This window comes from Nerophis lumbriciformis, linkage group LG09 (genome assembly GCF_033978685.3).
Source record: "Nerophis lumbriciformis linkage group LG09, RoL_Nlum_v2.1, whole genome shotgun sequence".
NCBI lineage: Eukaryota > Metazoa > Chordata > Actinopteri > Syngnathiformes > Syngnathidae > Nerophis > Nerophis lumbriciformis.
Window position 1 is genome coordinate 48,801,529 of NC_084556.2, and position 18,128 is coordinate 48,819,656.

Here is an 18,128-nt window from a genome sequence, read left to right on the forward strand (position 1 = left end):
CGAGGCCTTGCCACCGAGGAGCTTTTTAACTACCTCAGCAACCTCAGCCCCAGTATATATATATATATATATATATATATATATATATATATACATACATACATACATACATACATACATACATACATACATACATACATACATACATACATACATACATACATACATACATACATACATACATACATATATATATATATATATATATATATACTAGGGTTGTCCCGATCCGATATTTGGATCGGATCGGCCGCCGATATTTGCCAAAAAATGCGTATCGGCAAGGCATAGGAAAATGCCGATCCAGATCCAGTTTTTAAAAAGATTCCGTTCCGCATTTTCCAGCACACCTTCAACACAGCAAGAAGGCCATGTGAATTAAAAAATACCAGTAAAAATGTCAGCTGTGTGGGGGCAAACAATTGAAGGGAGTGTGTAGATAGTTTTTTTTTTTTAAGTTTACACTTGTTCAAGAGCAAATATTGATGCTGAGTTATAGACATTTTAACCCACTCAGGTTGTTTGTGTGTTTTGCTTTTTTAAATATGTTATGGTAGATGTTTACAGCATTATTTGCACTTTATACTGTTCACTTTTTTACTGTTCAATGATGCCATTTCTGTTTGTCATGTATAATTTTGTCTATTTTGTGTTTATCCTTGAATAAACAGGTCAGTTTCTTCTAACCAACCATTGTGTATTATTCAAACTCACCTAATTCAGCTGGCTAGTTGTTATCAAGAACATGAATCCGACAACTAAGTAGTTTAAATAACTTTTAACTGTAATACATGCTCGGATAGGCCAGTATCGGCCAGTGTCAGTATCGGATCGGAAGTGCAAAAACCTGGATCGGGACATCCCTAATATATACACACATATTATATTAATATAATATGTATACATATGTACACATACTGTATATGTACAGGCTATATATATATGCATGTATATATATATTGTTATATTACATGCAGTTGCCCAATTTTTTTAGCCCAATGTGGCCCCCAAAATGTCGGGGGGGGGGGGGGGGGGGCTGGATGATGTCATTAGTCAGAAAATGTATTTTAGAATAACTTAAAAACCATAACGGCACAAAGGTAGCACAAAGGAATAGAAGTGTTATTCCAATATTTGCAATAATTATGGAGGCCAGCTTCACACAGGTCTCATCACCCCAACCACACGCACATAAAGCGCTATCTAAAAATATAATTCACTTCACAAGTACTTGGGTGACGGGTGTCGGCGTCTGTGCACGTTACCTGCCGCCGCTGTCCTTCTCGATGGCGGGAAAGAGGCGAAAGGGCGGGGCGGAGGGAAGATGGTCGGCCAGCTGGTACTGCATGACGCTTTGCTTGAGGGGGGAGGAGACGGCGGACACGTGAAAACGCCGCTCGAGGATCACATGCCAGCGTGGGCGGGACCTAACCTCGCCGTGGCTCGGGCTGAGTCGCAGGATCCGGTGGCTGTCAAACTCTTCCAGTCGGACCGCTGGGTGGAAGCTGCACTGATCGACTCGGACCGTCGTGCCGTAACCTGGCGAGGGAAGCGGCGTGGAAGGGGGTCACTTCTTTTCAGCTTTTATTTTGAAGGCGGGCAGGTGAGCTGACCTCGGAGTTGCGACGCGCCGACACTCAAGTCCTCGTTGAGGCCGATGCGGATCTCTGCCAAAGAAAACAATGGAGAGAGTTAATCGTCGCCCCCTGCTGGACTTCACAAGTGGCCATTGGGATCCTCCAAATGTGGTGAATGTTATACCGGTAGGTTAAAAGTAGAGATGTCCGATATTATCGGCCGATAAATGCTTTAAAATGTTCCCGGGGAACTCCAATGATTACTCACTTAATAGCTGGTGCTAAAATCAACTTATCAAAGAACGGACAATGCCAATTAGCCATATTTTAAAATGGACATTCTTTCGAAAGCGATGTAAAGACCCACAAATGTCCCAGGTCTCCCCAAAGGTTAATGCACGCCTGCCGTGTCACGCATTTCCACGTCTCACCTGAGCAGCTGGGCAGGAAGCACTTGACCTTGACCTCGCCCTGCACGTCCGCCTTCATCAGCACGCCCTGCACACAATGTGCACGTGCTCAGTGCGCGCACACACCATTATTGTACTGCGCGGCGGGCGGTACTCACGTTGGCGCCGATCACCACCGTCATCCTCTCGATGACGTCCACAAATATCTCACTCTTCCCTCCCTGCACACACACACACACGCGCAGGTGGAAGTTTCCTGCCTGAAGGCGGGTCATGTGATGCCGTACCTGTATCGGCCTTGTGGCGGCAGAACTCGGCGCCACTTTGCTCTGCTGGGTGTCGGCTCCGAACTGCGGAGGGACAAGAACACCGCGGTCAGCGAGGTCACGTGGACCACGTGGAGGACGTAGAGTCGTGGTCAAAAGTTGACATACACTTGTAAAGAACATAATGTCATGGCGTGATTGGAGCACATACTTGTTGGTCACAAAAAACATTCATGAAGTTTGGTTCTTTTATGAATTTATTATGGGTCTACTGAAAATGTGAGCAAATGTGCTGGTTCAAAAGTATACAAACAGCAATGTTAATATTTGGTTACATGTCCCTTGGCAAGTTTCACTGCAATAAGGCGCTTTTGGTAGCCATCCACAAGCTTCTGCTTGAATTTTTTTAAACTCTTCTTGACAAAATTGGCTAATTATGTTACTTTTCTGACATGGACTTGTTTCTTCAGCATTGTTCCACACGTTTAAGTCAGCACTTTGGGAAGGCCATTCTAGAACCTTAATTCTAGCCTGATTTAGCCATTCCTTTACCACTTTTGACGTGTGTTTGGGGTCATTGTCCTGTTGGAACACCCAACTGCGCCCAAGACCCAACCTCCGGGCTGATGATTTGTTTCATCTGACATCACATGGACAAAGATAAGACCTTCTGGAGGAAAGTTCCGTGGTCAGATGAAACAAAAATTGAGCTGTTTGGGCCACAATACCCAGCAATATGTTTGGAGGAGAAAAGGTGAGGTAATCCCAGGAACACCAGGCCTACCGTCAAGCATGGTGGTGGTAGTATTATGCTCTGGGTCTACTGAAAATGTGAGCAAATGTGCTGGGTCAAAAGTATACAAACAGCAATGTTAATATTTGCTTACATGTCCCTTGGCAAGTTTCACTGCAATAAGGTGCTTTTGGTAGCCATCCACAAGCTTCTGCTTGAATTTTTTAAAACTCCTCTTGACAAAATTGGCTAAATGTGTTGCTTTTCTGACATGGACTTGTTTCTTCAGCATTGTTCCACACGTTTAAGTCAGGACTTTGGGAAGGCCTTTCTAGAACCTTAATTCTAGCCTGATTTAGCCATTCCTTTACCACTTTTGACGTGTGTTTGGGGTCATTGTCCTGTTGGAACACCCAACTGCGCCCAAGACCCAACCTCCGCGCTGATGATTTGTTTCATCTGACATCACATGGACAAAGATAAGACCTTCTGGAGGAAAGTTCCGTGGTCGGATGAAACAAAAATTGAGCTGTTTGGCCACAATACCCAGCAATATGTTTGGAGGAGAAAAGGTGAGGTAATCCCAGGAACACCATACCTACCGTCAAGCATGGTGGTGGTAGTATTATGCTCTGGTTTTGCTGCCAATGGAACTGGTGCTTTACAGAAAGTAAATGGGACAATGAAAAAGGAGGATTACCTCCAAATTCTTCAGGACAACATAAAATCATCAGCCCGGAGGTTGGGTGTTGAGCGCCGTTGGGTGTTCCAACAGGACAATGACCCCAAACACACGTCAAAAGTGGTAAAGGAATGGCTAAATCAGGCTCGAATGAAGGTTTTGGAATAGCCTTCCCAAAGTCCTGACTTAAACGTGTGGACAATGCTGAAGAAACAAGTCCATGTCAGAAAAGCAACAAATTTAGCTGAACTGCACCAGTTTTGTCAAGAGGAGTGGTCAAAAATTTGACCAGAAGCTTGTGGATGGCTACCAAAAGCGCCTTATTGCAGTGAAACTTGCTAAGGGACATGTAAGCAAATATTAATATTACTGTATGTATACTTTTGACCCAGCACATTTGCTCACATTTCCAGTAGACCCATAATAAATAAAAGAACCAAACTTCATGAATGTTTTTTGTGACCAACAAGTATGTGCTCCAATCACTCTATCACAAAAAAATAAGAGTTGTAGAAATTATTTTGAAACATTATGTCCTTTAAAAGTGTATGTAAACTTTTGACCACGACTGTGTGTGCTAGTGGCGTCGGCGGCGTACCAGGCCCACGTTGGCGAGGTCGAAGAGGCTGAAGGGTCGCGGCGAGACCGCCTCCGTCTGGATGAAGTTCTTCAGGACGTCAGACGACGTGGACTGGACGTAACCGTAATCCTGCGCGGCCAGAAACATCACGTGGACCGTGTGCGGCGACATCGGCGAGTAAGACTCACCACCATCTCGTCCAGAAGTTCGTAGATGAGCGCGAAGTTCATCTGCACCGACTTCTCCGACAGTCCGCCGCAGTAATCTTTCACCAGGGCAGCGAACCTGACATGAGATTCTCCTCTCCATTACGACGCCATGGCAACACGTCATCGGTCCATCCCCTGGTGTTACCTGTTCAGGAACTCAATGACCGCGAAGGGGGAGGAGTCTGCCGTTGTCGTGGCAACCAAGTAGAGTCCTCCCTGCCGGACGTGGACAAAGTGGACCTCTTTGTGTCTCTGCGAGTGGGTGGGGAAACGTGATGCGTTCAAGGTCCAACATCCTCTAACACACACCACCTCTCAACAAGCAGGTTACCATGACAACCGGCGGCTGGTCGCCGGTCAGCGCCGTCACTTTCTCATAAAAACCGCTGACGAGGTCACTTCCGGCGTTTCCTCGGACTGCGGGCGGTCAAGTTTGACAACGACGTCGGTATAATACTTTAAACATGTCTTATTTGTTGTGGTAAGAGGTGAAAGGATACAGTCTTTGTAGACGAGGCGGTCGCCTTTGGAGGACAAGACGAAGACCTGCGAGATCATCCTGCTAGAACACAGATATCAATCTTCATCACAAACGGAATTATTTATCTGCGCACTACATTAATAAATAAATAAATAAACTACATTTAAATTGTTAACCAGACGTAGAAACGACACACTGTAGCTAGCCTAGCGTCTTTAAACTGAGGCTGTTGTTTACTAACAGGTCCGGCGGATGACGACAATTTGGACAGCGCCCTCTAACGTGCCGGCGGACCTCTGGTGGTTTATTTATTTCTTTTTACACAGTTAATGTCACTAAACACTAACTGCGTGCCACCAAGTCACTTTAAATTATCTATTGTATGCTATCGTCACGTTATTAACGTTCTACGTGAACTTTAACACATATTTCGGTTAAAAAAAAACAGGAAATAAGGGTAAAGACCTCCAAGCAGCAGGGGGCAGCACAGGCAAGTGGTTCAACCGGAAGTCGTATCTCGCATGGGAGCGTCGACCCCGCTACAGAATGAAGTGAGTTTGTATAATATTTATATTTACCATACACGACATTCTTTACTACTTTATTTGTAAAAAAAAAAAAAAAAAAAAAAAGACAGTTTTTTGGTGTTAATGTGTTTTTGCTGTTTCGTACTGTTTTGGTGTTGACCGCCGGCTTGTGCTAGCTAGTGCTAACAGCTAATGTGGCTACGAGCGAACACACTGGCAAATAAAAATAAACAAATGACGAATATATAAAATCCTCAATTTAAATCTGTTTTGTTTCGACGCATGATCAAATGACCTCTGTGTGTTGTATTCGTCGTGCTTTGTCATCACTGCGTAAGCGATCATATCTACACTTTTAATTTTCTCCAAATTTGAAGATGACATCCAAACACAGGAAGTGAATAAAGTACTTCAAAACCAAAAATAAAATACATGAATTATTGTTATGCGTGTTGACGCATTGAACACTTGGCGTGAATGAATGATATGTAATCATGATAGGAAGAGGGGTGAGATTCAATACACTAAGCCAGGCCTGGGCAATTATTTTGACTCGGGGGCCACATTTAGAGAAAAAAATGTGTCTGGGGGCCGTTATATCTATTTTTAGGGACACTATTAAAAAACGTCACAATAATGTCTGATTGAATGCTAAAAACGGTATGACAGACCGTCTTAAAACACGTAATGGAATTTTGGAAATTTTCTATGAACGATAAAACATTGAATATTGACAAAATATGAATGCCACACCCCCTTTCGATCGACATATTTTACAATCAAGTGAAACGCAACAAAAATGCAACAAACAGTGAAATATGAACGTGAAGGGTACCAAATAAACCCACCTATAATCTGATACATCTGATATATCACTAAGTGTCACGTTCAAACACAGAGGACATCTATTCAACAAGACAAAAGGCAAGGAATCAAACAGAGACAGAATTCAATTTGGACTCAATATTGAGGAGAGACATGGCCACTGCACTCTCTGCACAGTCCTGCACCACGCTCTGACGAAGAAGGTTTTCGTCTCCTCTTTTAATTCAGATGTTCCATGTTCACGCACCAACATATGTCACAGCAGGAATGGGAAGTGTGTAAAAGAGTCATTGTTTTCGGTCGCTTTGAAGTCCAAGAAGAGGATTTCTCGGGCTTGGGCTCTTCCTGGATCCAGCTGGGGCAGGTGTTGGAGGACAATGGATAACCCCTCCCGTCTCCTGACCACAGGGACTTCAAGAGGGCAGCGGGTCGTAAATAGCGTTGACTTCAGTTACCAAATAGTTGGAAGAGAGTTTGTGAAATACTTCAAAGAGAGTTCGTTTAACACTTCAAAGAGAGTTCCTCTGGGAGTTGAGCAGATCCTGCCATCTGTCCGTGTTGAAATCACAGTGGCGTTTCACGAGCCTTCTTCCTCTTGTTAGGCCTCGAAAGACAGCATTCATAATACAACGTCTCTTTTGTGATAACTTACAAACAATTATTCTAACACTAAGCTTTAGAACTTTGTTGTGAAAAGCTCCTTCCGCGTCTGTGGAAACGCTTCCCGCCCGCACTGCTTGGTGCCTCGTCTGAGCTGCTGTGACGTAGATGACCATAGTAACTAATTAGATGACCATAGTAACTAATTAGATTACCATAGTAACTGGTATATCATCCATAAGCGCAGATTCCAACCATTGAAAGACTTAGTATAGTTCAAGACTTACGGTCATTAGAAAACATCACTGCACATCATAATGGCAGCTACACTTTCCATCTTAAAGATCTAAAAAAAATTATTTGGAATGTCCGGCGGGCCAGACTGAAAAGCTTAACGGGCCGCATGTAAATTGCCCAGGTCTGCACTAGGGATGTCCCGATCCGATATTTGGATCGGATCGGCCGCCGATATTTGCAAAAAAATGCGTATCGGCAAAGCATGAGAAAATGCCGATCCAGATCCAGTTTTTAAAAAACTCCGGTCCTTGTTTTCCAACGCACCGATTTAAATAATACATTCCACTTTTCTGCTGCTCCCTAATTTCCATTCCGCATTTTCCAGCACACCTTCAACACATCCACACGTCTGTGGATTCTCACGCAGTTGCTTTTAGCTGCTGGCATTACACGACAGGCTCTTCTCACTCTTTCCTGTCTCTCCTTCTCACAGACAGCAAGCGCACATTCTTACACACGTCACATACTGTCACGACATACGTCACATACGTATACGCCCTCTCCCAGCAGAGAGGTAGCAGCATGGCTAACGTTAGCTGTGGTGCTAGCGCAGCCGTGCGCGCCTGTGCAATTGCTATGGCGTCACATTAGTGCCAAAAATCCGAGCGCATAAAAACTGTTATCGCGCGTGCCGTCTCGGTCTGTCTGCTGTCATGTTTCGTTTTGGCACTTTGGGGGCGGGTATGCTTAGACGGCCCCTTCTTTCTGATTGGTCAGGGGAAAAATGCTCAGAGCCAATCAGAAGTATAGCAGGGCGGGTCATCGTCAATATGCAAGATTTACGGAGGAAGAAGTGGATAAAAAAATGTCGCGCGCTGATGAAGGTTATTTCATACCACATAAACACAATACAGGGTAATACAAAATGTGACCCAAATAAATAATAAGACAACAAACACCATAATCACATCTTTCAGCCAGAACTGGTCCACCAGCAATAACATCCAACCATAACATTATTTTATAATTTCACTTCTTCTTGAACATTTTGTTTTATAATTTATGGAATTTCTTTTGATTCAACCATAAAAGTAATGAAATAATATTTGAATTTTGTTTTTAAAATGTTAAAAATAGCCTTTTAATAATGTATTCTGAAACAGTTTAAAATAATCAGAGAACTGACTAACACTGACCCTACACAACTATGTTGCACAATTAAGTCTTTTTTTTTTAAAGCGAAAGAGGTAATTTCAACAGGTACAGCATCCTATGTCATATCTACATGTAATAAGATTTGCAACAAGGCAAACCGTTTGTAAATTGGTCGAAAATCGAGCAAGTTATGGTAATTTAATTAGTACATGTACCATTGACATCAATGTAATGATTGAGGCTAGATGTCCGAGGTAAGATGGCTACAACGTTGCTACACTGGAGAATGATTGGTCATATGAAAAATGCTCAGAGCCAATCAGAAAGAAGGGGCCGTCTAAGCATACCCGCCCCCAAAGTGCCAAAAAGAAACATGACAGCGCGAGGAGAGATGCCAGGAGTACACAGAGAGCGGCGCGCAGAAAGGCACCGCGCGCGCATAAGAAGGCACCACGCGCGCGCAAAAGGGTGTCGCGCTCGCGCACGAAGTGGAGAATCAGCGCGCGATAACAGTTTTTATGCGCTTGGATTTTTGGCATTAATGTGACGCCATAAATTGCGCACTGCTCAAACGTCCTCTGCGCACGGCAAATCTATGCCACGCACAAAATCAAATAAAAAAATTAAGCGCATAACAATTTTCGACACACGGACACGACAGAGAAAACAGTTTTCGTCATCATTGTTCAAATATTGTAACGTCTGTCGAGACGCTTATCTCCATTCGGTGCCACACGTCCACACCATCAAAATGCCGAAGCAAAAATTTCCACATCAACACCGTATGAAAAAATTAGTGATTTTTTTAGTTGTGATTTCCTTCTCTGCATGAAAGTTCAAAAGTAGCATATATTAATGCAATATGAAGAAGAATGTTTTAATGTAGACATGCAAGCCTTGAAAGAAAATTTTGAAAATCAAGACTACATTTCCTGCAAATGGGTACATTTCTACCCTATATTTTAACTTTAGATTTATTCTCATATCAAACTCTTTTGGCTGTCTTTTTGACACTTACATCCGGCGCCCCCCTCCACACCCTGGATTATAAATAATGTAAATAATTCAATGTGATTATCTTGTGTGATGACTGTATTATGATGATAGTATATATCTGATAGTATATATCTGTATCATGAATCAATTTAAGTGGACCCCGACTTAAACAAGTTGAAAAACTTATTGGGGTGTTACCATTTAGTGGTCAATTGTACGGAATATGTACTTCACTGTGCAACCTACTAATAAAAGTCTCAATCAATCAATCAAAACACATAGAATCATCATACTGCTGTGATTATATGCATCAAGTGTTCATTCAAGGCTAAGGCAAAATATCGAGATATATATCGTGTATCGCAATATGGCCTTAAAATATCGCAATATTAAAAAAAGGCCATATCGCCCAGCCCTAGTTCAATGATGCCATTTCTGTTTGTCATGTATAATTTTGTCTATTTTGTGTTTATCCTTGAATAAACAGGTCAGTTTCTTGTTACCAACCATTGTGTATTATTCAAACTCCCCTAATTCAGCTGGCTAGTTGTTATTAAGAGTACTAAAACCCTTTTCAACATGATTCTGACAACTAAGTAGGCTAAATAACTTTAAACTTTAATACATGCTCGGATAGGCCAGTATCGGTCAGTATCGGTATCGGTCAGTATCGGATCGGAAGTGCAAAAACAATATCGGTATCGGATCGGAAGTACAAAAACCTGGATCGGGACATCCCTAGTCTGCACTAAGCTATGCTTCTTCTGACTCCTTTTCAGACTATTTTTACACCAGTGTAATGATGTGATGTTCCTCAACCTAACAAAGAATCTATAACCATTTCCGGTCATGGTTTGTTGTGTTGCGTTTTGGACCAGTTGTTCCTCCCAGGGAATTCAAGTCACAATTCGCTCCCAAGTTCTTTCCGACACTTAAAGCTGAGTTGAAAAACCACCAGAGACACAATAGGTATTTTGTTGTATATTCTCAAAGCTTTGCCAATATACATTGATTGAGACCAGTCTAACCATAGAACATTCTATTGCGCCTCCCAAAATGGTCTGTCTTCCCGATCCCACCACCCTCTCTCTCGTCCCATCTCTGTAGACAAAACAAATGCTAGTCAAAACACATTCCAAAGAACTCAAGGTTAACACACACAGTATACTTGCTGACAGAGCATCAAGAGAAGAAATGGAAAACACGAGCTGTTTTCAAATATGACAAAGAAATGGAAGAAGTACAACTTAAATTAGGATATATGTAAATATCTGCCTCCGACAGTTGACATTTAGAGCTGCTAGTAAAAGTAGAAAACTATTCTAGGAACAATTTCCCTTGTAGTTCATTACATTTTGTCTAAAGTCTAATATTGAAGCTTTTGTTTGTTTTATTTGCTTAGTTTTATCTTTATTACTTCTTGTGTCATTTATTTTTATCCCATATTTGTTCCCACTAACGCACCTTAAATTGGAGTCCTTAATCTCGTTATATGCAAATATAATGACAATAAAGTCCATTCCATTCTATTGTGTTTGTGCTCTTCAGTCCGCTGACCAAAGTGAAGCTCATCAACGAGCTGAACGAGAGAGAGGCTCATTTGGGAATCAACGAGAAAGCTTCCTGGCACAGCGAGTACAAGGACAGCGCCTGGGTGTATATAGGTGAGGAGAAGGTGAGCGGCGTGTCGGGGTGACGGATGCTCACTCTCTGGTTTCCCTGCAGGAGGTTTTCCGTACGAGCTGTCCGAAGGTGACGTCATCTGCGTCTTCTCTCAGTAAGTTGTCACATGCAGTTAGCGATCGGACGATAATCGGCACCGAGATTTGGGATTTTGAAGTATATCGACATCAGCTACAACAATATATAGATATGATGCCAGTATCATATGCCACACCTGTCCTTCTCTCCCAGTGCCCAGCTCTTCCGCTTACCTGTCAAAATTGCCATTTTTTTTGCTGGGAAATCTAGTTTTTGTCCTTCTTTCCTGGCGTCTTCCTGGTTCCGTTTTGTGTGTTTTCGCTACTGTGCAGTAATTTCACACATAGCCTTTGTTTTAATTATTTATATCTGCACCATTTTTGTAAATTCAAACATTTTGCATCTTATTCTGTAAATGCAAACATTATTTCTGTAAATACTAGATGCTGCTCTTTTATCCTGCACTACAACGAGGTAATCTTGGGTTCTGACGTTGATTTGACCATTGAATGTTGGTCATTTTCCAACAAATATTCTACAACACAAATACAAAGTTGAAACAACATGCTTTTTGGCCACGTTTATGCAATGTCAGGTATTGATGCTGATTTGACCATTGAATTTTGGTAATTTTCCCAACCAATATTCTACAACACATATACAACGTTGAAACAACATGCTTTTTGACGACGTTTAATCAACGTCGGGTTCTGACGTTGATTTGACCATAGAATTTTTGTTATTTTCCCAACCAATATTCAACAACACAAATACAACGCTGAAACAACGTGCTTTTTGACGAGGTTTTTCCAATGTCAGCTTGTGACGCTGATTTGACCATTGAATTTTGGTCATTTTCCCAACCAATATTCTATAACACAAATACAACGTTGAAACAACATGCTTTTTGACAACGTTTAATCAATGTTGGGGTCTGATGTTGATTTGACCATTAAATTTTGGTCATTTTCCAAAAAATATTCTACAACACAAATACAACGTTGAAACAACATGCTTTTTGGCGACGTTTATGCAATGTCAGGTTTTGATGCTGATTTGACCATTGAATTTTGGTAATTATCCCAACCAATATTCTACAACACAAATACAACGTTGAAACAACATGCTTTTTGACGACATTTAATCAACATTGGGTTCTGACATTGATTTGACCATAGAATTTTAGTTATTTTCCCAACCAATATTCAACAACACAAATACAACGCTGAAACAACATGCTTTTTGACGAGGTTTTTCCAATGTCAGCTTGTGACGCTGATTTGACCACTGAATTTTGGTCATTTTCCCAACCAATATTCTATAACACAAATACAACGTTGAAACAACCGCACAAGAAATTTAACAAAAAAAATATATATATAGATATTTTTTTTTTTTAAATTAAATCATCATCAAAAACACAAGATACACTTACAATTAGTGCACCAATCCAAAAGGGTTGTTTCTTTCTATTATTAATATTTCTGGTTCCTACATTATGTATCAATATAGATCAATACAGTCTGCAGGAATATTTTTAAAGCACACATGATTGTATTTTTATATGACAAACCCCCCCCAAGGTCCGTGGGACAAATTTTCAAGTGTTGACTGGTCCGCATTTACAAAAAGGTTGGGGACCGCTGCTTTAGATGACATATATGCTGAGTAAGAGGGACCATCAAGACAGAATAGGAATATTATCAAGTTTTACTAAAGCTTTAGGAGACCAGCCCACACCAATATAGTCATACCGGCATCTCGGATTGGTATAACATTTAAACGGAAAAAGACAACTTATTGAAACCCCCCCATCTCCCGAATTCGGAGGTCTCAAGGTTGGCAAGTATGGTGTGAATTAATCAATCAATCAATCAATCAATGTTTACTTATATAGCCCTAAATCACGAGTGTCTCAAAGGGCTGCACAAGCCACAACGACATCCTCGGCTCAGATCCCACATGAACATGTCACCATAAACACGGCAATGATCCGCTGACGTGACGGCGGACCTTTCAGGTACGGCGAGATCGTCAACATCAACCTGGTGCGGGAGAAGAAGACCGGCAAGAGTAAAGGCTTCTGCTTCCTGTGCTACGAGGACCAGAGGAGCACCATCTTGGCGGTGGACAACCTTAACGGCATCAAGGTGGGCGGTGGCGTTGCTGGGAGAACACGGGTTTCTTAGCTAACAGCTGCTCGACGCCTTTTCAGATCAAAGGTCGCACCATCCGCGTGGACCACGTCAGAGACTACCGCCCCCCCAAGGACGCGGAGGACATCGATGACGTCACCAAGCATCTAAGGGAGGAAGGCTGCGCCCCCAAAGCGTCCCACTCTCCCTCCGCCTCCTCCTGTGAGGACGACGAGCAGGGCGTCGCCCCCGTGAAGAAGGCCAAAAAAGGTGAGGTCACTTCCTGTTCACGTCCCGATGGACCTTCATCGCCGCTTCCTCCCTCCGCAGACAAGAAAGAGAAGAAGAAGAAAAAGAAGGAGAAGAAGACAAAGAAAGAAAGACAGTCTCCTCCTCCTCCTCCTCCTCCTCCCGCAATCCGAGTGAAGGAGGAGAAGGAGGACGGCGCCTATGACAAGTACAACCAGAGGAGGGCGCCGGCGGCACAGGAACACAACGGGCAGAGAGGCAGCGACGCCAGGGAGGACGAGGACAGACGGAGACGAGGAGGCGAGGACAGAAGAAGAGGCGACGAGGACGACCGAAGACGACGGAGGGGAGGAGACGAGGACAGGAAAAGAAGAGGAGGCGAGGACAGTGATCGGAGACGGGACGCGGACAGACACAGAAGGTGACACTGTGTGGGCGTGGCCACCGTGATTTGATTGACACGTGGACGTCTCATCATTCCTCAGTGGATTATTTTCATTTTATAGAATGTTTGTCTTTTGATATGTTATAGAAACTTGATTAAAGTCATTGTTGCAAAGTCACAATTATTATCGTTCTAACACAGAGGTGTCAAGCTTGTTTTCATCAGATGGCCACTTGTAACAGTAAATAATTCATCAATTTGCCTATGAATTTAAATATTTTGCTTTTTTTTTTACGTAAAGAGTAAAACAAAATCTGTGGATTTTACCATTTTTTTACAGAAAAAAACTGGCAGTTGCCAGACTTTTACTGTAAAAAAAAAAAAAAAATGTATATATTAGGGCTGCAACAACTAATCGATTAAAATCGATTATAAAAATAGTTGGTGATTAATTTAGTCATCGATTCGTTGGATCTATGTCACATGCGCAGAGGCAAATTTTTTTATTTTATTTTTTTTATTATTTATAAACTGCAACATGTACAAACAGCTGAGAAACAATAATCCAAATAAGTATGGTGCCAGTATGCTAGGGTTTTTCAATAAAATACTGGAAAGGATAGAAATGTAGTTTGTCTCTTTTGTCCGATTATTAATCGATTAATCGAAATAATAATCGACAGATTAATCGATTATCAAATTAATCGTTAGTTGCAGCCCTAGTATATATATATATATATATATGTGTCTTAATAAGGTTATCCAAAAAATAGTGCTCGATACCGTAGTAGAGCGCAATATATGCATGTGTGGGAAAAAAAATCACAAGACTACTTCATCTCTACAGGCCTGTTTCATGAGGGGGTTCCCTCAATCATCAGGAGATTTTAATGGGAGCATTCACATACCATATATAAACCATGGTATGTGAATGCTCCCATTAAAATCTCCTGATGATTGAGGGAACCCCCTCATGAAACAGGCCTGTAGAGATGAAGTAGTCTTGTGATTTTTTTCCCACACATACATATATATATATATATATATATATATATATATGTGTGTGTATGTATATATCTATCTATATGTGTGTGTGTGTATATATATATATATATATGTGTGTGTGTGTATATATATATATATATATGTGTGTGTGTGTATATATGTATATATATATATATATTTTTTTTAAATTATTTTTACAACATATTACTGTAAATAGAAGTACAGTACCGCTGTTTATCTTTATTTTGGCAACTCAGCTGCCAGTTTTTTACCATAATAAAATGTGGTACCATAGAATCATCAACCGTGGATTTTACAGTAAAAACACACCAAAAACTGACAGCTCAGTCGATAGAATTTTACTGTAAAAAAAACCCAAACGGTCGTTTAGTTTTTCAACTTGCTGTAAAAAAAAAAATCTCCCTAAATTTTACAGTAAAATATATTGGTAATTTTAATAGTGTACAATTTGATGGATAACTTGCTTCGAAATCAAAAGTTAAGCAGATATTTAAGTATTTATTTGGATTTTGACTAAAAAAGTTGAATATTGGACAATATTTTTCTTCCCTGTCAAGCTAGAAAAAAAACCCTAATACCTTTCAGTAAGAAAATAACGTAAAGAAATAAAATATGTGTTTTTTTGACACATTATTTCCAGGCTATTGCGGCCCATATAAAAGGACGTGGAGGGCCAGATCTGGCCCCCGGACCTTGAGTTTAATACCGCTCATCCCGCGTCCACAAGAGGCAGAGTCACAGAAACAAAGTCACATACTTATGTTATTTTTAATACTTTTTCTGTCCCCAACGTGACGGATTCTCTCAGCATCTCCCCCCAATTAACCTTCACTTATCTTCGTCATCGATCAATTAACCTGTAATTGCACAGTGTGTCCACTAGAGTGTGCCAAAGTTTTTGACCCTTTTCCCCCGCCCGCCCCCTGCTTGCACCCGTTCTCCACCCAGCAGTTGGCGCAAGTATTTGTTTTCACGTGCGACTCGGAGCATCCATCCATTTCTACCGCTTGTCCCTTTTAGAGTTGCAGTTTGAAAAAAAAACTTAAGCAAGAAAAGTTTAAAAAAAAAAAAATTAAATAAAACGCAGTTCAAAGAGCAGATTGAAAATAAAGACTTTTTCCCCCGAGTGACAATTCATTTAACGTTAATCCGTTAAGCTCCATTTTTCAGAGTTTATTATTTAGGATTAATTTACCCGCCTGACCTGCCGAAGACGACGAGGAAGACTCCGATTCATCCACCAGTTTTAATATTGACTCACAAGTGGCTCAATTTTGTCACGGAACATTTTTATTGTGAAATAACACACTTTTGAGACAATATATATTCAATAATATAGTTTTTGGGGGTATGCTCCATCAGTTCTTACTCGCTAGCATTAGCTTGTAGTTTATAGCGAGAGATGGACATGCCTTAGCTTTTCCAGGCATGGTGCTGGGAAGAAAAAGTGGATGATAATCGTTGAATTAAAGAAAGAAATCAAAAACATGGCAGAGTGACAAGCCAACTAACTTGGCGAAGCAGCTGGAGCGTAGCACTGCCAGTCTGCACCAAACTGAAGCAGAATGAGTCGATAACGTTAGCCAAGAATGTTACAGTAACATCCAAACGGCGGACATTTATCCATAAAAATATGAAGAAGCTGCGGATGGAGTGATTGGAATATATGGATATGGAATAGAACAGACAAGTCATTGTAATGTCTGCTCGCGGAAAAAACAAAATCCTAATCTACGATTTGACTCCCTCGAATGGCCTTGATGCAACAACAGGAGCAGGCTGTTCTAAAAACACCCCCACGCTCTCCCTGACCACCTGAGGGCACCACAGACTGTGGATGCTTTTAAAAAAGGCTTAAAAACCCTTCTTTTTAAAAAAGCCTTTTTTTTTTTGATATATGCATACTAGTTCTAGCTATTTGGCTGGTCTAGTTTTTATTTTTATTTATTTTTTATTACCGGTATCTTTTTATTATTTATTTTAATACACTGTAGCACTCTGAGGTTGTTTACTCAATGTAAAGTGCTTTTTACAAATAAAATCTATTATTATTATTATTAGTGAGTGTAAAATCTGCATATTTTGTAGTACAGTACATGCTGTAGTAGTCTCTCTCTCCCTCAAAACAGTAACATTTGAGGATCATGAAGCATGCACGTGTGTGTGTTCAGGTGTGCATGCAGCACCTGCGGGACACCAAACATGCTATTAAATAAATCAGATGTTACTCACTCAGTACTTGTAGCTGTTTTACTGCATTCTTACTCTAGTAATTATTCTGATGACGACTTATTACTTTTACTCTTAATATTACTCTAAACCCGAGGTTGTCAATTATTTTCTGTGACATCATTTTTTTCATGTCCCCCCCATGAAGTTAATGTTTGTTTGTTTTACCAACACTATCATGCCATCGCCTCCCAGCAGACACAAGACATTGATACAACGTTGATAATACATACATGTCCTTTAAAACTGACTTTGAAACAACCTTGCAAAAAAGTTGTATTTGTAAATTGAGAGACAACGTTGATGTCCAACGTTGGATCCACGTTGTTGGTTGAGATAATGACCAAAATTCAATGGTCAAATCAAAGTCACAACCTGACATTGAATAAACGTCGTCAAAAAGCATGTTGTTTCAGCGTTCTATTTGTGTTGTTGTAGAATATTTTTTGGGAAAATGGCCAAAATTCAATGGTCAAATCAACGTCAGAACCCAACATTCATTAAACGTCATCAAAAAAGCATGTTGTTTCAACGTTGTATTTGTGTTGTAGAATATTGGTTGGAAAATTACCAAAATTAAATGGTCAAAGCATCAGAACCCGACGTTGATTAAAAGTCGTCAAAAAGCATGTTGTTTCAGCGTTGTATTTGTGTTGTTGTAGAATATTTGTTGGGAAAATGACCAAAATTCAATGGTCAAATCAAGGTCAGAACCCAACATTGATTAAACATTGTCAAAAAGCACATTGTTTCAACGTTGTATTTGTGTTTTAGAATATTGGTTGGGAAAATAACCAAAATTCAATGGTCAAATCAGCGTCACAACCTGACATTTAATAAGCGTAGCCAAAAAGCATGTTGTTTCAGCGTTGTATTTGTGTTGTAGAAAATTTTGTAGGGAAAATTACCAAAATTCAATGGTCAAATCAATGTCAGAACCCAACATTGATTAAATGTTGTCCAAAAGCATGTTGTTTCAACGTTGTATTTGTGTTGTAGAAAATTTTGTGGGGAAAATGACCAAAATTCAAAGGTCAAATCAGCGTCAGAACCCAACATTGAATAAACGTCGTCAAAAAGCATGTTGTTTCAACGTTGTATTTGTGTTGTAGAATATAGGTTGGA

At 40.8% G+C, this 18,128-nt stretch overlaps 2 protein-coding genes across 7 annotated transcripts in view; one reads left to right on the plus strand and one right to left on the minus strand.

The window, feature by feature from the left end:
- ap4m1 (adaptor related protein complex 4 subunit mu 1) overlaps window positions 1-18,128 on the minus strand; it is a 35,223-nt gene that overhangs the window by 7,525 nt on the left and 9,570 nt on the right. The window contains exons 1-11 of one of the 6 annotated variants that reach the window (XM_061963000.2): window positions 4,958-5,192; window positions 4,789-4,874; window positions 4,603-4,709; window positions 4,437-4,533; window positions 4,267-4,377; window positions 2,275-2,337; window positions 2,146-2,208; window positions 2,009-2,075; window positions 1,614-1,667; window positions 1,433-1,539; window positions 1,266-1,357 (exon numbers count right to left, since the gene is read on the minus strand). In XM_061963000.2, coding sequence (XP_061818984.1) covers window positions 1,266-1,357; window positions 1,433-1,539; window positions 1,614-1,667; window positions 2,009-2,075; window positions 2,146-2,208; window positions 2,275-2,337; window positions 4,267-4,377; window positions 4,437-4,533; window positions 4,603-4,709; window positions 4,789-4,874; window positions 4,958-5,015 — 905 coding nt within the window. In that variant the 5' untranslated portion in view covers window positions 5,016-5,192. Of the gene's footprint in view, window positions 1-1,265; window positions 1,358-1,432; window positions 1,540-1,613; window positions 1,668-2,008; window positions 2,076-2,145; window positions 2,338-4,266; window positions 4,378-4,436; window positions 4,534-4,602; window positions 4,710-4,788; window positions 4,875-4,957; window positions 5,195-18,128 lie in introns of those variants that run through there. The other 5 variants (XM_061962996.1, XM_061962997.1, XM_061962998.1 and 2 more) reach the window with 5 other exon arrangements.
- rbmx2 (RNA binding motif protein X-linked 2) lies at window positions 4,783-13,944 on the plus strand. The gene is made up of 7 exons (XM_061963002.2): window positions 4,783-4,905; window positions 5,387-5,489; window positions 10,827-10,942; window positions 11,004-11,055; window positions 13,000-13,129; window positions 13,195-13,384; window positions 13,445-13,944. Exons 2-7 carry the CDS (start codon window positions 5,485-5,487, stop codon window positions 13,786-13,788), a joined length of 837 nt encoding a protein of 278 aa, XP_061818986.1. The 5' UTR covers window positions 4,783-4,905; window positions 5,387-5,484; the 3' UTR covers window positions 13,789-13,944.

Excerpts from the sequence above, each read along its gene's own strand:
- rbmx2 (XM_061963002.2), top strand. Across the intron at positions 10,943-11,003 it reads CAGCGCCTGGGTGTATATAG|GAGGTTTTCCGTACGAGCTG; the intron begins GTGAGGAGAAGG and ends GTTTCCCTGCAG. Across the intron at positions 13,130-13,194 it reads ACAACCTTAACGGCATCAAG|ATCAAAGGTCGCACCATCCG; the intron begins GTGGGCGGTGGC and ends ACGCCTTTTCAG.